General features: G+C 43.4%; 1 protein-coding gene across 1 annotated transcript; it reads left to right on the forward strand.

The window, feature by feature from the left end:
• The first annotated feature begins 2,682 nt into the window (after window positions 1-2,682).
• Window positions 2,683-10,358, forward strand: LOC142469168 (G2/mitotic-specific cyclin-B1-like). Its single transcript, XM_075576129.1, has 9 exons — window positions 2,683-2,703; window positions 3,012-3,155; window positions 3,271-3,357; window positions 4,020-4,199; window positions 7,170-7,328; window positions 7,496-7,732; window positions 8,338-8,478; window positions 8,749-8,859; window positions 9,503-10,358. The coding sequence occupies exons 1-9, from the start codon at window positions 2,683-2,685 to the stop codon at window positions 9,602-9,604; spliced, it is 1,182 nt and encodes a 393-aa protein (XP_075432244.1). The 3' UTR covers window positions 9,605-10,358.
• The last annotated feature ends 7,742 nt before the right edge of the window (window positions 10,359-18,100 follow it).

The raw sequence follows: 18,100 nt of genomic DNA on the forward strand, positions 1-18,100 counted from the left end.
AATGTAAGAAAAGTCAATGATCAAATAGGATCTGTGGTTTTAAGTAGTTGTGGGTTTAAGTAGTAGATTAAGTAGTTCATATTTGCTGTCAAATTCTACTTTTTTATCTATGCTAATGTGTTGCTGATCACTTTATCATGGAAAGGGTTAAGAAAACCCATGGCGGGCGGTCATGTGACGACAGAGAGGTGAATGGCTGCTTAGTACTTGAGCTCCATTCCCACCGGCACTAGTTATTTAAATAACTACAGCAAAAACAGCAACAACAGCAACACAACCAGCAGTAAAGACTCTCTAAATATATCAGGATGGCATCTAATAAAACAATCCGTATCTCATCCGTAAACCATCAGGATCTGCTAGGTGACTACAGTAGAACACATAGACTCATATATGTCTATTTTTAAATACTGCATATGAATGCGAATAAAATTGATTTTAGATACATTTCTTTTGCTAACTTTTGCTAACACGTATAATATAAAGGTCTGCGGTGCGCCACAATAGGGATCTCACTGTATCTGCCAACGGATACAGACCATAAAATTGTCAAACAATCTAAAGTGCAGGAAATATTAAAGTTGCTCTGTAACTAAAGCTGATCAGTCATTATTTTATTTGGGTCGGAAAGAATAAATCAAAAGCAAGACAATTCAGTGAACAGATAGTAAAGTCACATGCACCATTGGATAAAGATTAACTGACATTTCATTTCCAGCAGCTACATTTAACCCTTTTGGGTGTTGATGGGGTCAGCAACACAGTGCACATTCCTTGTGCTGCTGGACATTTCAGCACTGAAGGGGTTAAGAGCGACAGCTTGTTAAAGCTTAGCTTGCTTAGCAAAGAGGTGTTGAGTAATGACATTCAATTGTACACCAAATGTAATTAAATCCTGACTTTTTATGGATTTATATGGGGGTTTTTTTAAACTAATATTGCTGCTTGAAACAAACAACGCAAATACTATAATTTCTGAGCAAAAATGACCCTGGTGACATATGCAGCCATCACCTCTGCAAACTTTAGTAGGACCAAACCGGTCACAAACAATAGAATGATAATGAGCAGGTCACACCCTCCTGTGCAGCTTTCAATTATCACAGGGTTTATTTGGTAACAATTTGCTCATTTATTATGGATACTAAAGATCTGCAAAAACATGTAAAATTATGTAAAACTACAAACCTTAACTTCCTTACATTTGGCAAATCATTCAGGGGGTTCTTTATCTCACTGCTGCAAAACAGGGGGAAAACAGTACACTTTTGGATTTCCATCTTCAATGGAAAATATTATTGCTAAATTTGGTGCAGTTTTACTATCTTTCTTTTTTTTTTTTGGCCAGGTGTCTGATAAATGACCCTCTTATAATCTCCCAAACTGCCAAATTTCAGCCTGCTCATGTACATGAATTTTACATGTCTCTGATAACAGATATTGTAAGCTCTTCGGTTCAGGGACTTGTTTTTCCTGTTGTTACTTGTATGCCGCTGGTGCTTACTCCTAATATATGTTATATTATTATGTCACTTGAGTTACTGCTGTGAAGCTCTATATAAATAAAGCTATGCATCCATGCAGTACATACAAAGGTTTCAAGGAAACACTGGCGAGATTCATAATTATGGGGGGATATTGTAGTGTCGTAAAAAGAATAAAAATAAATAAACAAAAGCGTGTGGGAGAGAATGCGCAGCAAAACTGTGTGTATTGCTTCCAGACCACACTTGGTTAAGTTATGGTGGGTAAAAAAAGTGACAAAAACCCTCCACAGCAAAGCATATAGCAAATGGAAATATTACTGCGTGCTCATTTGCATGTCTTAGACAGGTCTGCAATTATCACCCAGCATACAGCGCTTCCACTGCAGCAAGGGATTCTGGGAAATGACATGCAAAGACCAAATGTGGTGAAGTGCAACATAACATTCGCCAGTTTATTATGACTAAGTAAAGTGTTATTCTCCTAGTTCCATATTTTTTTTTAGCAGTTCCAATGAGCTGATCATGTTTAAAGATAAAAATCTAACTGAAGCTGTATTTCAGAATATGGAGGACACATCCTCCTAAAACAAGAAGGAACTGGCACTCCACAGGTCTTCATACAAAAAAAAAAAAAGACATTTTAATCCATACAGATTAGAATATGGAGACATAATTCAGATTTTTAAAAAAAGTTCAGATTTGCAAATTCCCCACTTAAGTTTAACTTCTCTTCCAATCAGCCATTGCACTGCAGGTCCCTCTGCAGGGGTTAAAACCTTGAGTGTCTGATCCCAATCTGGAGCCATGTGAAATCTCTCAAATCCTCATCATTTAGTAGTGCCCTGGAGAGGGTAATCACTGTTGAATGCATGAACAAAAGAGATTCGTTTTAATGTTACAGGATATGAGATATTAACATGACAATTCTATAACAGAATACACTCCATTATGTGCAGTTAACATTGAATGAGCTAATGTAAATAAGCCTTTATGCTTAAACACTCTCATTTAGCCTTAATTACTGTTAAGTCAAAAGTAAATGATTACAAAATAAATCACCTGGTGGGCTATAGATGGATGGTCTGAAGGAGCCAATCAGGAGGCCAGTCTCTGGGATTTAAGCAGCAGGAGAGGGAAGCTTGATAGTTAGTTCTTGCAGTGCTGCTGTGTGGTCTAGAAGAGCAGATTGGCAGTCATGGCAGCAGTTATGACCAGGGTGATCAAGAACTTGTTTTTAACATTGGACTGTTGCTATAGATTTGTCTATAGCTGGTTGGGTTTTAGTGACTAGATCATTCTTGGAAATAGATTATATTAAAGCTTAAATGTATGTAGTTGAAATGTAGATTTGTAGTGGTTAATGATCCTAACCTTTCAGCCCCATGCTACCTGTAGTGCTAGAAATGTGTGCTTTCTCCCTGCACCTCTTCCCCTTAGACTTGTCTATTCTGTAGTCCTGGAGCAGTTACTAGTGCAGCATATTTCCCATGCTTCTTTAACCAGTAGTATTTGCCATTTGCTCAGAGTATGCGGCTGAACTCTGAGAATATAATGGAGCTGGCCATGGTTGGGAAGAAACCGGTGGTGCCCAAACCTAGACTGAGAACCAGAACTGCTTTGGGGAACATTGGGAACCAAATAGGAAAGACTAAAGTACCTCTGAAAAAGGTAAAGACTCCATGAAAATCTGATTCTGTGTAATATTTGTGTTTAGATACATAGTCTATAATATATGCATGTATGTTGGCTATATTTAGCTAGGGCTTTTTATTTTTTCCCTCAGGAAACAAAAGTTGTTCAAAAGCCTCTTGCAGAAAGACAGGAAAAACTCGCTATATTAGAGAAGGATGTTTCTAAGAAAGCTGCAAAGGTGCTACAGTGTATGCTTGTCTGGTTCACGCTCTGTACAGTTTGTGGATAGTGGTTTCCAAACCATTTAAATGCCCTGCCTCTCTGCCCCCCTCCCACTGCACAAAAAGTACTTTTGGGACCCCCATTATTTTTACTCATCAATGCTAGATAACCACGGAATGGGTCTCGCTCCCCCACTCGTGTTTAATACATATTTCACTTTGTATATTTAATATATTCATTTGGGTGATTGATGCAGGGAAATGACATTTACTCTACCACTTTCTATAGCTTATTCTCTAGCTTATACAGTGTCACTTCTAATACAGTGGGCCTCCTTTATAATTCTTGACACTCTAACACAGGCCTGCACAACTCCATTCCTCGAGGGCTGCAAACAGGCCAGGTTTTCAGGATATCCCTACTTCAGCACAGCTGGCTCAATTGGTGACTCAGTGTAACTAAACTAGGGATATCATGAAGATCTGTCCTGTTTGCAGCCCTCGGACTGGAGTTGGGCAGGCCTGCTCTAATACATCAAGCCCCCATGTTGGGGAAACCTTTTGATCTTTAAGATTTCTTATTGTTACATTAATGTTTTAATGGGTACTGACAATATGTAAAGTTTTAGTGACAAAATTGTTGGCCAGAGCGGGAATTATCTAAATCCTTGTTTGTTAGCCAATCTTGGCCTCTCCCAGCCCCATGGAGACCTCTGACTGTTCTCCAGCAGAAGAACTGTCCCAGGCTTTCTCCAATATCCTGATTCAGGTGAAGGATGTGGATGCAGATGATGCCGACAACCCCATGCTGTGCAGTGACTATGTGAAGGACATATACAGCTATCTGAGACGCCTGGAGGTTTGTAGTAATACTTCAGTTGAGAAAAGCAAATGTTTCAGTAACCCTCCTTGCCCGGCTCTAAAGTAGCTTACAGTGACTTGAATATATACATGGCAGTGCTCATTCTCCCATCCACACCCAGCCTGCACAGCTAGACGGATGGCTACCAGGAAACCTTTGTATTCCGTTAAAGGCTCACCCCACAAGGACAGACTTCACCCTAAACATTTTTACTGGAGGAAAATCATGGTTACTCTGTGCTTCTTCCCCTGGTTCCTCACTCATAAACTGGGGAGGTATTTATGCTCGTTTCCCTTTAGTATTGGTTAGGCCGAGCTTATAGTGCCGGTGACGTCACCCGTCGCCGCTAGCAACAGTTGTAATTCGCTTTCCGGCGACGTCGCGGGCGACCAGGTCTTTGATTGATTCAGAGGCTCACATGTGGCGACAGCCTCTGAAAAATCAAATTTGACCAGCTTCAAAAATTTCCGTCGCGCTTACTATACGCGCACGTGACAATGCATTTGTTTTTGAGCAATGTTGCTGGCACTATAAGCGCAGCCTTAGATTGTCAATCTCCTGCATATCAGATTGGGTGTTTTTCTAGGGACCTTCCGGTAGGGCGATCCTATTTTATGCTTCAGATACTACTCAGTTCTCATGCAGGTTCTTGGCAGGAGTTTAATCTTGGCCCATTACTATTGGGGCTAACTATATAGGGCATGTTCCTTCACGAGGTAAAGGGGGGCAGGGTTTTTTTTTTTAAATTATATATTAAAAATATAGATTGGACTTTATGCCCCAGTCTGCACCTGTGACAGAAATACTATTTGTGTGCTTTTCTGCTTAATTGGCCCATCATTGGAAGAGCAATCTTGTCTCAACTACAGCATGAGACTATAGCAAAAATATTGTTTTTGGGGAGTGGGTAAAATATCTGACCAATTGGGATATTTATTTTTGCCACAGTTGGTCCATATGGCAACTTCAGACAACATAGATGTAACGGTTATTCCCTCCAGCCCAATCACAGATATAGTGTGTGTGTGGGAACCTATGTGTTACCAGGTGTGGTGCATATACCTGTAGGTTCACAAGAGACCTAAGCCTCTGCTTGCTGGGAACCTGGGGTGAGACCTTCAGCTCGATCTGTTTCACAGCGCCTCCACCTGTGTAGGGTTCTAGAAATGTAGAAGGTTGCCTACACAGGACCCACATATACAATAAACACATACAGGCATACCCCGCATTAACGTACGCAATGGGACCGGAGCATGTATGTAAAGCGAAAATGTACTTAAAGTGAAGCACTGCCTTTTCCCCACTTATCGATGCATGAACTGTACTGCAATCGTCATATATGTGCATAACTGATGTAAATAACGCATTTGTAACGGGCTCTATAGTCTCCCCGCTTTCGCACAGCTTCAGTACAGGTAGGGAGTCGGTATTGCTGTTCAGGACGTGCTGACAGGCGCATGCGTGAGCTGCCGTTTGCCTATTGAGCGAGATGTACTTACTCGCGAGTGTACTTAAAGTGAGTGTCCTTAAACCGGGGTATGCCTGTACACAGGAATGTATTTAACCACTTTACTGTAATGCAGGTTAATCACACACCTTGATAATAGTAATACTTCCCTTAGAGGGTAACTCCACAAATATAACTCGGTCCAAAGTGTCTTTCACTCCACTAGGAGCATACCTACCCACCACTGTGTATCCCCACACCGTGTCCACAGCCTAACCCCTTTGTCCCGTGGTCAGCGCTGCCACTATGTGTAATGAATATACATACATACATACGTTGGTGCACTTAGGAAGGTACCTGGTGAGCGCTCCTGCACTCAGGCCAGCAATCAACTTCAAAAAGGATCTGCCACTTGGTGATCCCGTCTGTCATCCAATGCTTCCTCACACGAGGGTCTGCCAGGGGCGATCCCACCCTGGAGATAGAGACTATCTCTTTAGCACAGACTTGAGCCCAAGTCTCTTCTCGGGGAGCGCAGCGTCCGCTGTGTCCCTATCTAACACTAGTACTACTGTGACAGGGTCCCTAGCCTAGGGCCTGTCCCTGTAGCACCACAAGCTGGGGAGTTCAGAACCTATCTGGGGCCTAGGGGGTTACTGGCCCAATGCAGTGGGTCACTGACCCCTGCACTCGCCACCTTCCCCTAGCTCTTCCTGGTCCTGACTCACTAACGTGCTCAGAGCCTGCGAAATGTATCAATCCCTCTGTGCAGGGAGATACTCTTGCCCTATTGGCTCCCTTGGGGTCATGTGGGAGCTCCTAAGGCTCATGGGAGCTGTAGTCCCTGCTTAGAGCCCTCTCCCTATTGGCCAGCATTCACACGTTATCACTGCACATGCGCAATGTGGCTGGCCGCCGCATGAATTGTGGCACGGCGCATGCGTGAACTAAACAAAGATGGCGGCGCCCTGCTCGGGAGCCGTCGGGAACTCGAAGACGGCAAAAGCGCTCCCTGCACTGGCCCCCACCCTCCAGTAGTGCCGGCGGGTCTGTCGAGTGACCCCCGGCAGCGGAGGTAAGAGAGGGGGTCGCGGGACAAAGGAGACCTGGCTACATCGATAAGGGGCTTTTTGATACTAATTCCTGTTGGACAATAAGGTACTACTAGATGTAGCAGCTGTTGTACCCCCTGGTCCATGTGAAATTCGTAACATGATATTTTGGAGTGTCTCCATTCAAATGAACAATGTGTGCCCTGTCGGGGGGGGGTCAAATTCGGTTACACCAACATTAGTTGGTGGTATGGCTGTGTATACTGTATGTATTTTGTAATTGCTTCACAATGGTGGTCTTATCCACCCACCACATTAGTTTAATATCTGTATAGAAGTTTACTTTTTTTTTTTTTTGGTGTAAACTATACATCTTTAAATGCCATACAAATCTCTAGCAATATTCACAGCCTCATATCTGTAATTTTTATGGCATTACTAGTGTTTGCTTGTTGCCTATTCTTACAGATGGAGCAGGGAGTCAGGCCAAACTACCTAGAAGGCCAAGAAGTTACTGGCCACATGAGAGCCATACTGGTAGACTGGCTTGTGCAGGTCCAGGTGAGATTCAAGCTGCTGCAGGAGACCTTGTTTATGACGGTGGCTATTCTGGATCAGTTTCTGCAGGTATGATTATAGAAATGGTACCCTCTGCCAGCAGGTTGTGGGTATATGCAGGTGCTGGTTACACGGCATCTGAAAGTACTTGTACAACTGGATCAACTACCATGTTCCACTTATTTACACAACTAAAGAATGTTGGTTGATTTTAACAGGGTATATCATTTCTACAGGCAAACCCTGTGCCAAAGAAGCTGTTGCAACTGGTGGGCGTAACCTCAATGTTCATTGCATGTAAATATGAGGAGATGTATCCACCAGTCATCGGTGACTTTGCCTTTGTGACTGATCACACTTACACCACGGCCCAGATCCGAAACATGGAAATGCAGATCCTGAGAGTGCTCGGTTTTGCTATTGGGAGACCCTTACCCCTGCACTTCCTGAGGAGGGCATCCAAAATTATGGAGGTGAGGTAACTGAATAAGAGCATCTTTATGAAGATATATGAGAATTACATCCTGATGTGGGCATGGGAAGGTTTGCTAGGTTTCCTGGTTTACATGGCATATGTAGTTGTGAGACTCTTGGATTTTCAAATACCTTAATGGGTGTCATTTGCATCATGTCTAAAATGCAGCTATTCATTGCAATAACTGCATAAAATTTATTGTCGTTAAATTAAATGATTCCAATATACAAGTTTTAACTAGTATTCACCTGCTGGTAAAGTGATGCAGAAACACTACTTCCAGCACAGATAGCATTGTTTGCTTTTTAATTTTTATATTTTTGCAAGTTCAAACATGCCAATATTTCCTGATTCTACTCCGCCTCCAGATTGTCCTTAACATTGCACGAAAAAAGTCACTCGTACTAGCCTCTCCATCTGGTGTGCTACAGGCAGGCCTAATCTATAATTTGGAGATCAATTACACCTGAATGAGACCTACTGATTTGCCCTCTGCAGGGAAAGAAGACTGACCCCAGAATTTGTGGAGTCCCCCCTAAAATAGGGAGGGTTGATATGTAGGCATATTGCAGTTGGTTCAATACATAGAACTTCATTTTATAGGTGGACTCTGAACTGCACCTCCTAGCCAAGTATCTGATGGAGCTGGTTATGGTTGACTACAATATGGTGCACATCCCTCCATCACAAGTGGCGGCGGCAGCTTTCTGTCTGGCTCTGAAAGTTCTTGGTGTTGGGGAATGGGTGAGTTTGTCTTGTGATCAGATTGTCGATGAGAATTTAAGTCTTTAAAAGTTACCTGACACTTGCGGTACTACTGTATATACCTGCACCTCCCCTCTGTTTGGCTGTTGCGAACCAGAGCCCTGATTGTACGCTGGTCAGTTATTACTTCATCTTTTAAATGTTGAATTAAAGGAATGTCTTGCTAAACACTAATCGTCACTAAAATGTTTTCATCTGTTTGGAGTATGTCCTTCCCCTTTTCTATCATAACTGTTAATCTTTCTGCAGACTCCTACGCTTCAGCATTACATGTTTTACGCACAAGACTCCCTTGTCCCTGTTATGCGGCAGATAGCCAAGAATGTTGTGAAGGTGAATAGAAGACTTACAAGGCACATGGTAAGAAACATCCAACATTTTTGGGAACACCAAGTCAAATTTTTTTTTTTTAATTGCGCACCAGCTCATTGTGTAGTATAATTTTAGACGAGGTAAGGCATGCACACTAAGAATAAAACAACTTGTCACAAATCCTGCCGTCATTCTTTAACAAGCATTTCTGCATTCCAGGCACACTAACAAGGAGATGCTGTACTGTTGTGCAGTTAGCTGATGTGTGCCAGCTGAGTTGCTCCTCGCTCTGCTGTTGGCACAGTAATTCTCTCTGGTTCAGAATTGTGGGTGCAGACTGCCCTTTACAACTTTGTTTACCACCAAAAAAAAGCCACTTCATCAGGATTGGGCATGGCCAATATAAGGAACTGTCCATTGATCACATTGAAATAAGATTGGTTAATATTCAAATGAAGGAATGAGGTATAGATACTAACAACCTGTGGCTAAGATTTTAATCAAACTTGCTAATGTACACTGTAATTAAAATTGTGCCATAAATCTGACTTAACTGCACAAACCTTTACTATAGATGTGTGGCCTGTTCTGGTATACAGTAGTTACATAATCCTTTGGGCCATACAAGACTGCACTAATGGCCAATGTGTTTTTGGGAGCTTGTCTTGATCATTGTCCTGGTTTCTTATAGACTGTCAAGAACAAATATGCCGGATGTCGCCAGATGAAGATTAGCAGTTTGCCACAGCTGAAGTCTGAGCTCATGGAAAATTTGGCTAAATCTGTGAATTAAATTGACATTTTTAGACGTTTTAATGTGATTTATGCTCTTGATGCAACACTTTTATTCATTCTTACTTTTCTTTTAATTGCAGTCTTAATTATTTAACTTCCACTTTTAAAATTGGTATTCGCATGTACTGTGTTTGATTGGACATAAGGTAAATTGTGTTTGTTTTCCAGCAGATACGTTATATTTTGTAAAGTGGTTTACAAGAAACTGTCACTTCAGCCCCTCTATTCCTTGTACAACTACGCACTTATTGCAATATCATTTTAGATGCTTGCAATGTATTTCAACATTTTTGCTAACATTTTCTAATCTGTACCATAGATTTTACTTAAAGTGATTTTCAGTGTGAAACATTTATTAAGCAACTAGTATGGGCAGAGTCCAAGCGCCCTATTAAGCCAAAAGTTCAAAATCCCTCATATATACAGTTAGGCTGAGTAGCACCAGTGTGCGCACCACACAATGGGGCAGGCCCCAGTGGCTGTGGGCACGCAAAGCGCTGTGATGCGTACGCTGGCAGGAAGACAAGAATTTTGTTGTGCCGTGATCATGTGATGGCACGAAGCCAATGGCAGGATCGTGGCTGTAGTCACTGTGTGCAGCCGCGAGCACTGGTACCTTAGGCTGGTTCTATAGTGCGGGTGTGCTATGCTGCGCACACGGCAATTTTAGTTGGCTGAGGATAGCCAGCCATTCTATAATAGGGCAGGGAGCTTGGAGAAGACCGACTAGGGAGTAGATGAGGAAATGAATGATTTCGTGCTGTTATGTATGTTTGTACAGTGTCAAAGTTAAAAAAATAAAAATTATTTTTATTACAACTTTATTTTTTTTATTTTTAAACTATTTAATACATAACTCAATCTCTTCACATACTACCTTCACTCACAGCCTACACACAGCATGCCGCACACAGTATAGAACGGCCCTTATACTGCTCGTGAGGCATGATTGCTTAAGTCAATGTCTATCGTAATCTCTCGCAGGTCTTACAGGACAAAACAATTTAAGACTTCATTAGTTGCCCTGTCTCCTTCAGAGTTGTCTCTAGGACCATACTGCTCTGACTGCATGTCTTAGAGGTAGAATATGCCACACTGCTGGCATCGTGCTGTAGTACTTGGCGTTGGCCCCGGTAACCTGCACTGTAGACACAGGCACCGAAGGTACTCGCGGCCCTCAACCTCCACAACCAGGAAGCCTCCTGGGAGCTACAAATGTAAATAGATTAGTCGGCCATCTTTTTCACTCGGCCATCTTTTTCACAGGGGTTGAATCAATCAGCTTGACAATTTGTGCCCTCTGTCGCCAGCCAAACGAGTGAGTGTTCTGTTGCTCACTTCCTGTTCCTTCAACTTTTGGAACGCTATAATTGGCTTTTGTCGTGCCCCCTCCCTCTGGAGATTAGAGGAGGGGTACTCGGCTTCTCTGTGTAACGGTTACTTTCTGGTGGTCCAATCACATGACAGGGTGGCGCGGCCATGGTTTTCGCACTTCCCTCCGGTGGGGTTCTGGCTTTTGCACAGACCCGTGCAAATTTCTGCAAACACTTGTCTCACAGCCTGTCTGCATGCAGCATGATCTAGGCTTGGCGGGAGTCGCTATTTTGGATTCTCTGCATTGACACAGCAGTCACCATCTTAAACTCCTCTGTGCCTTGTGGGGCACTTTTACATACAGCCGACGTCTTTGAACCCACTAGGCTCACAGTAGCGCAACTTTCACTACCTTCAGGGCAACTCACATTTGGGTACAAACTACACCATTTCAGCTCTAACCAGTGATAAAATCATGGCATACCCCCTGGCTTGGCAAAACTCTTCTTGTACACCGCACATGCTGACGGTCCATTGCAAGTACTCTGCGGTTAGTGTTCTGGCTAGTGTACTCGGGCTTCCCTCCAGTACTTGGGCGTCGACCTACTTTTGGCCACTCATAGTGCAGAGCCTATCAGAAGTTCCTGTCCCAAGTAAACGAGGCTACCCCCTAGGCATCCTACAACTATCTGCCTCAAAGTGACTAGGAAAGCTATAGCCTTGTGTCCAGATATACTAAACACTCTAAGGGCACCTAGGGTGTGCTCTGCGAGTGGACTTTCCTCTCCTGACTACCCCTAGATTCTATATGCCCTTCCTTCCTCAGCACTTGATCTGGAAGTGTACTCCTTAATCTTCCAGTTCTGTTACGCTGAAAACCTCTCCCGATACTTACTGGTGCAGCGCCTCCATCTCGTGCAGCCCCCAGATGTATGGGGTGAAGTATCTGCAAAAGAATGATGCTCCCCTCCTAATATACTCCAATCTCAGGCAGGAGGTATAGGTAAAAATGCAGTGTCTCTATATATGGTCAGCATGTGTGGGGGAAACCCATGATTACTCCTGGCAAACCTGCCCTTACCAGGGATGATTACTGCCAGGAGGAGAAAGCATCATAGCCCAAACTTACCCAGGGCTACACTGGTAATCCACTCAAATGTGTGTACTGGCAGGACACCATACATAGGGTGCACCCCATGCTCTCTAAAGGAGAGGCACTGCAAACACTTCATATTTGAGAACAAGGATATGGCGCAGCCAAACACTTCATCACCGCGTGTACTGTAATACTAGTTTATCATGTCTCTTTTTTTGAGGTGTAGAAAGATTTTCTCTGGTCATTAGGGGAGGCAATATATTTAATGAAGGGAAGTACATTAGACACTCGCTTTACAATCCCGATTCCTGTCCATATACAATATGGCAACTAAATAAAGAAAACAGAATTGCGCAAAAAATATATTCTAAACAGATAACAGAATATACACATGACTATCTTGAATAAATCAATGAATTAATCTCTCCCTGCAGCTGGCCCAAACTCTCACCCAGAGAGAAAATCAAATGTTCTGGAAAAGGGACCTAAAGCACCACGAGTAGAGGTAGGTGGGCGATAGGTGACCACTACGTGGACAGGAGAGAAGATCTGGACAGTGTGAGCCTCAAAGGAGGGAAAAGCAAGAGAGGGAGGAATAGGAAGGGTTCAGGAACGGCAGAGAGAGGAGAGGAGGAGCTCCACCCCTGCCATCAGGGCGTGGAGTGTGGGAGAAAGAAAGGCCACCATAAGAGAGGGCTGCTTCCAGAGCAGAGTCAGACTGAGTGAGCCAGGTCTCCGATATAGCAAATAGGAGCAGAGAGTGAGAGAGAAAGAAGTCATGCACAGAGAGGAACTTGTTAGGGAGCGAGAATTCCAATGGGCACAGGAGAAAGGAGGGAGGGTGGCAGGGGATGGGTATGAGGTTTGGAGTGGTTGACACCAGAATGAGTAGAAGTTTAATTTGGCAGGTGTGGATGAGAGCATGTAGAGATAAGTCAGGGACCAGGATTGGGAGAGATATCTCCAGAAGCAAGGAGGATAATTATGGATAGAAAGAGAATGAGTGAGGATGATTTGTAGGGGTGTATTTTAGTGCAGGGGATATAGCTGTGTAGTGTCAGAGGGCGCAGGTAAGAAAGGAGTTCATGTGAACTGAGAAGTGGCGAAGAGAGAAGAAATGGAGATATATATGAATACTGTTGGAGACATAATGAGGCTGGTAGAAGGAAGTGCATAATTTGAAAATAAGTGAGGCCATATCAAATATAAATAGTAAAGGCAGCATCAAAACAATAGTAAAGTGCTGAGATGTGCAGTTTGGGATAGATAATATCCTCCTTTCCAGCGTAGATCGAATCCAGGATTCAGGGCTAGTAGGTGCTGTCCACTTGTTCACTTCTTTTGAACTCCATTTTAAACTCCACTTTGCTTGCTACTTAAAATCGGCTACTTGAGCATGGGCTGCAGGCTGCAATACCTCATTCCATAGCACATTTTCATTGAAGTAAAGATTTTACAATGTATTTTTATAGTATAATCAGACTAATGCTTTACCCCTGTTGAGTTCTGTATTCAATGTATCAACAATTTGCATGAGTCTTTAATCCCATGTTTTTCTTTCTGTTATGAAATTTTAATTCACTTTCATTTCACACGCAGATCACATCTTTTGTGGTGACAGGGAAATGTGCCGCTATCTGTGGGCTGTGACAGCACTCCTCATGGCAAGTTATTTCAAGTATGGTGGTTGTTTGTAGGAGAGATGGGGTGGACCTTGAAATAGTTATTGGCGGAGAGCCAGCATCCTGGAGTGTGGTGACGCATGCACAATGGAAGAGGCAGTTGAGAGACATTCATTATCAGCAGTTGGCCATGGAGTTAGAGACCGCATAAAGATGCTTCACAGTTTGATCAAGTAATCTTTGAAGCCTTGACCAAGAAGTACACTTACTCTGTGCTGTTATGAGAAAGATTGTGGTACTGTGAGATGGGGTAAGATAAATGACCGCAACAGGAGTCAAAGTCATGTGCTGGTACTAGTCAAGCCAGTCTTTACGTGTGCAAACACTTATGTCCCAGAACCAGTCGAGCCAGTTCTGATAACAATAATTCCCCTGTTTGCGCCATACTGCCAAGCAAAGATCAGTATCCCTTTACAAACAAGTTCAATTTAAGGAAGTAAGGACTGCATACACTTCTCTCCTTTAGAAACGTGCTACAAATTCTTATGCTTTGATACTCCACTGATAAGATAGAGATGCACTGTAACAAACATTACCCCCATTAATGTGGAATAACGCACACAAAAAAGTTAAATATTGCACGCGTTCTCTCCTTACCATTGTCATGAATGCCCCTTCTGTTAACCCACCAGCATTAGCACAGTCCATCACGTTAACAGGGTAATAGTGTCTGCTACATCTTTATATAGTCAAGTGTTAGTTAAGGGCACGTTACATATGACATTTGAAAGTAATACTCAAAAGTGTGCTAATACATGACATATTCCTGTTTCAGTGCTACATTTAAGATTTCATGTTTACTGTGATGGTTTGTGCCCACACACTTCGGACACGAGAGGTGTAACTTTTATTTATTTTTTAGTATACATTTCAGGGAATTGTGGTATATTTTGATTATACAAACTGTGGACATCAAAGTGTATAGTTTTGGAGATTGATTTGTGAATATTACATAGTAGGCAGGCACAGGCTATTCAGGTGGAAGAGTGTGGAGACCTTGGAGGGAAAGGACATGCTGGACCCATCAGCAAAGATACACACAAGGTACATAAGTGACACTGATCAGGGGTCACTTGTCATGTACCTCAAATTTCACATAACAGACACAGTAGTGGAATATATATATATATATATATATATATATATATATATATATGTAGCCCTGGTCTCCAGCGGCTCCTGGAGACCCCCCTCCTTTGGAGCAGCGCGGTCGCGGGTGTCGCCATTGCCAGCGACGGATCCGACGGCTGCTTCCAAGGGTGGGGGCCGGAGCAGGGAGCAGCGCGTCTCTTCAGGTATGCGGCCGGTTGCCGGGGACGTGATCTGGCCATTGCTAAGGCCGCGGTCGCGTCGCTAGGGTCCCAGCAGCTTGCGGAGCAGGGCGCCGCCATTGAGAAGTGCGTTGCACAGGCGCAGGGCCTAGGAGTACTGGGAGGCCCACAGATAGGAGCCCGTGAAACCCTAGCCTACCAGGGAAGGCTCTGAGCAGGGACTACGAGTCCCGTGAGCCTCTGCACACCCCACGTGACGCCAGGGAGCCAATAGGGCTTAAGATCTCCCTGCAGAGAGATACATTTCGCGCGCTGAGCCCACGAGACGGCAGTTGGAGCTGGGGAGCTGAAGGGGAAGGGAGGGTGCAGGGAGCGAGTGAAGCTCCTGCACCGCGTAAGGTCCCCCATATCCCAGGTAGGCCCCAACTCCCCACCAGGTTAGTGGGTAATTGCTAAGGGACGGCCCAAGTTAGGGACGCTGCCCTTAGTGAGAGTGTGTGTGCTGTTTTGTCAGGGTCACGGCTGTCCGTGCTGTGAGGTCTGACAAGAAGGCATAGGGTTTGTGCAGCACGGTTGCTGCACGCACCCAGTAGGTTGTAGCGCGTGGCTGCGAGTGCTAGTTATCAGTTAGAGTCAGGACCGGGAAGAGTTAGGGGAGCGGAGCAGGCTATTAACCCCTTAAGTCCCAGATAGGTCCTCACTCCCCAGTTTGTGGTGCTACAGGGACAGGCCCTAGGTTAGGGATCCTGTCACAGTATCGCTAGAGTTAGATAGGGACACAGCGGATGCTGCGTTTCCCGTGAAGAGGTTCGGACTCAAGTCGGGGCCCACAGAGACTATCTCCAGGGTGGGATCGCCCCTGGTGGTCCTCGTGCAAGGAACCAGCTTGGGATCAGACGGAATCACCGAGCGACAGATCCTTTGCGAAGCCGTTGCTGATCCGAGCACTGGAGTGCTCGGCAGGTACTTTAAATCCAGAAGTGCACCAACGGGCCCATTAGCTTAATAGTGACTGCGCAGTCACCCATATCCTCTCTCTGCAAGAGTGCGGGACATTGGGTGGGGATCCTATGGACACGGGGTGGGATCACCAGGTGTTGGGGAAGCGTCCTGCATGACGCCGTAGTCAGTGTTGCCTCTAGAGAGGGACACCCGTTATTCTATGTTGACAGTATTTGTGTTGTATGCTGTTTCCCAAGTAAAGGTATTAGTTATCATACCTATGGTGTGTGATTATTTGTATGTGTCCTGCGGGGAACAATTCCTGCTCTGCTAGGAACCATCGCAGGTGGAGGCGCTGCACCGAGTACAAGGTTACTCTTAATATAATTGCCCCAGGTTCCCACGTTCCCCCTTCATTGGCTTTGGAATCCCAGCATCAAATGATTCCGCGGACACCCCAACGCGACGTCAAATAACGTCATGACTTTGCGATGTCGTGCGCTGTCACGTTGATGACGTCTGCGGCGTCATTTGAGAGTAGATGTAGGGCAGCAGCAAGGAGGACACCAGTACCCCATTCCTCACAATGCCTATGATTTGTCAATAAAGTTCCTATGGAAATCCTTTTAGGAAGTGTGGGATGTGAGTCATTTAAATATACTGAGAGAGAGAGAGAGAGAGAGCGAGAGAGCTGTCTCTCATTTAAGATCAAATCCAAACACGGGTTCCACAAAAACTATTCGGCTTTAATTAGATGGCGGCTTCGGATGTATCCGGCCGGATATTTTTTTTTTAGTGCTCAATCCACCTTTGGAAAGTATTCTAGAGTCAAATGTGAGGCCATCTGTCCGACAGCTAAAGGTTGGACGAAATTGGGTCATTCAACAGGACAATGATCCCAAGCACACCAGCAAATCTACAAGAGAATAGATGAAAAAGAACAGAATCAAGGTGTTTGACAGAGTCAAAGTCCAGACCACAACCCGATTGAAATGCTGTGGCTGGACCTTGATAGAGCTGTGCATAAACAAATGCCCACAAACCGCAATGAACTAAAGCAGCGTTGTAAAGAAGAGTGGGCCAAAATTCCTCAACAACGATGTGAGAGACTGATAAAGTCATGCAGAAAATGATTAATTCAAGTTATTGCTGCTAAAGGTGGTTCTACAAGCTATTGAATCATAAGGTGTACTTAGTTTTTCACACATGGCTTCTCCATTTTGGCTTTATTTTTGTTAAATAAATCATGACATGGTGTAATATGTCATGTGTTGTTCATCTGAGGTTGTGTTTACCTAATTTTAAGACCTGCTAAGGAACAGGTGATTGTTTTATGTCCTGATATGTAAAACCATAGAATTCAAAGAGGGTGTACTTTCTTTTTCACACAACTGTAGCCATTTGCACACAAGACAAATTACTTGTCTCAAACAGGTCTACAACCCTGTCATTCCCCATTATCTCTTAGCATACAATGCTTCCACTGCAGCCCGGGATTCTGGGTCATGACATGCGAATAAGCACACAGTATGTCACCTTCTGCTTCTTGTCCATTCAAACATGGATACCTATAAGCTTATTTCATTTTTCCAGCATTTGTGGCGGTTGATAATGTCTGTAACACGGCCCACAGTGCAACAATTTAATCTGAAAAAAGCGACCGATTTACCATGGGCTGCATTAATATTTTTCTGGGAGGAAGAACGTAGTTAGTACATTACATATATTCCGCAGTAATTAAAGATAAATTGGTGCATCATAATATAATTTCTTTACATTCCGTTTTTAACAGATAATAAACTTCCAATGACAAAATAATTCTCATAATTTCCCCCACTGTTTCTTTCACAAGCAAACTCTTGAATATACACATAGACTGGCAATTTAAATTAAACTGAAATATTTCTGTAACTACTGATAAAAAGATAATAAAGATAACGAGCTGTTGAAAAATATAAGATTTGTTTTACTGTTAATCATGGCTAAATATATATATATATATATATATATATATATATAAATATATATATATATATATATATATATATATATATTTCTTTTATTCTGACTGTTACAAAAAAATAGAAAACACAGTGAACATTTGCAACCTGATTTACACAAATGAACAGCACAACAAGCAGTCAAAGGGTTAACACAGGTACAACTCAATGTAAATACCAGGAAGCAGG

Source organism: Ascaphus truei, chromosome 1 (assembly GCF_040206685.1).
Source record: "Ascaphus truei isolate aAscTru1 chromosome 1, aAscTru1.hap1, whole genome shotgun sequence".
In the NCBI taxonomy this organism is placed as follows: domain Eukaryota; kingdom Metazoa; phylum Chordata; class Amphibia; order Anura; family Ascaphidae; genus Ascaphus; species Ascaphus truei.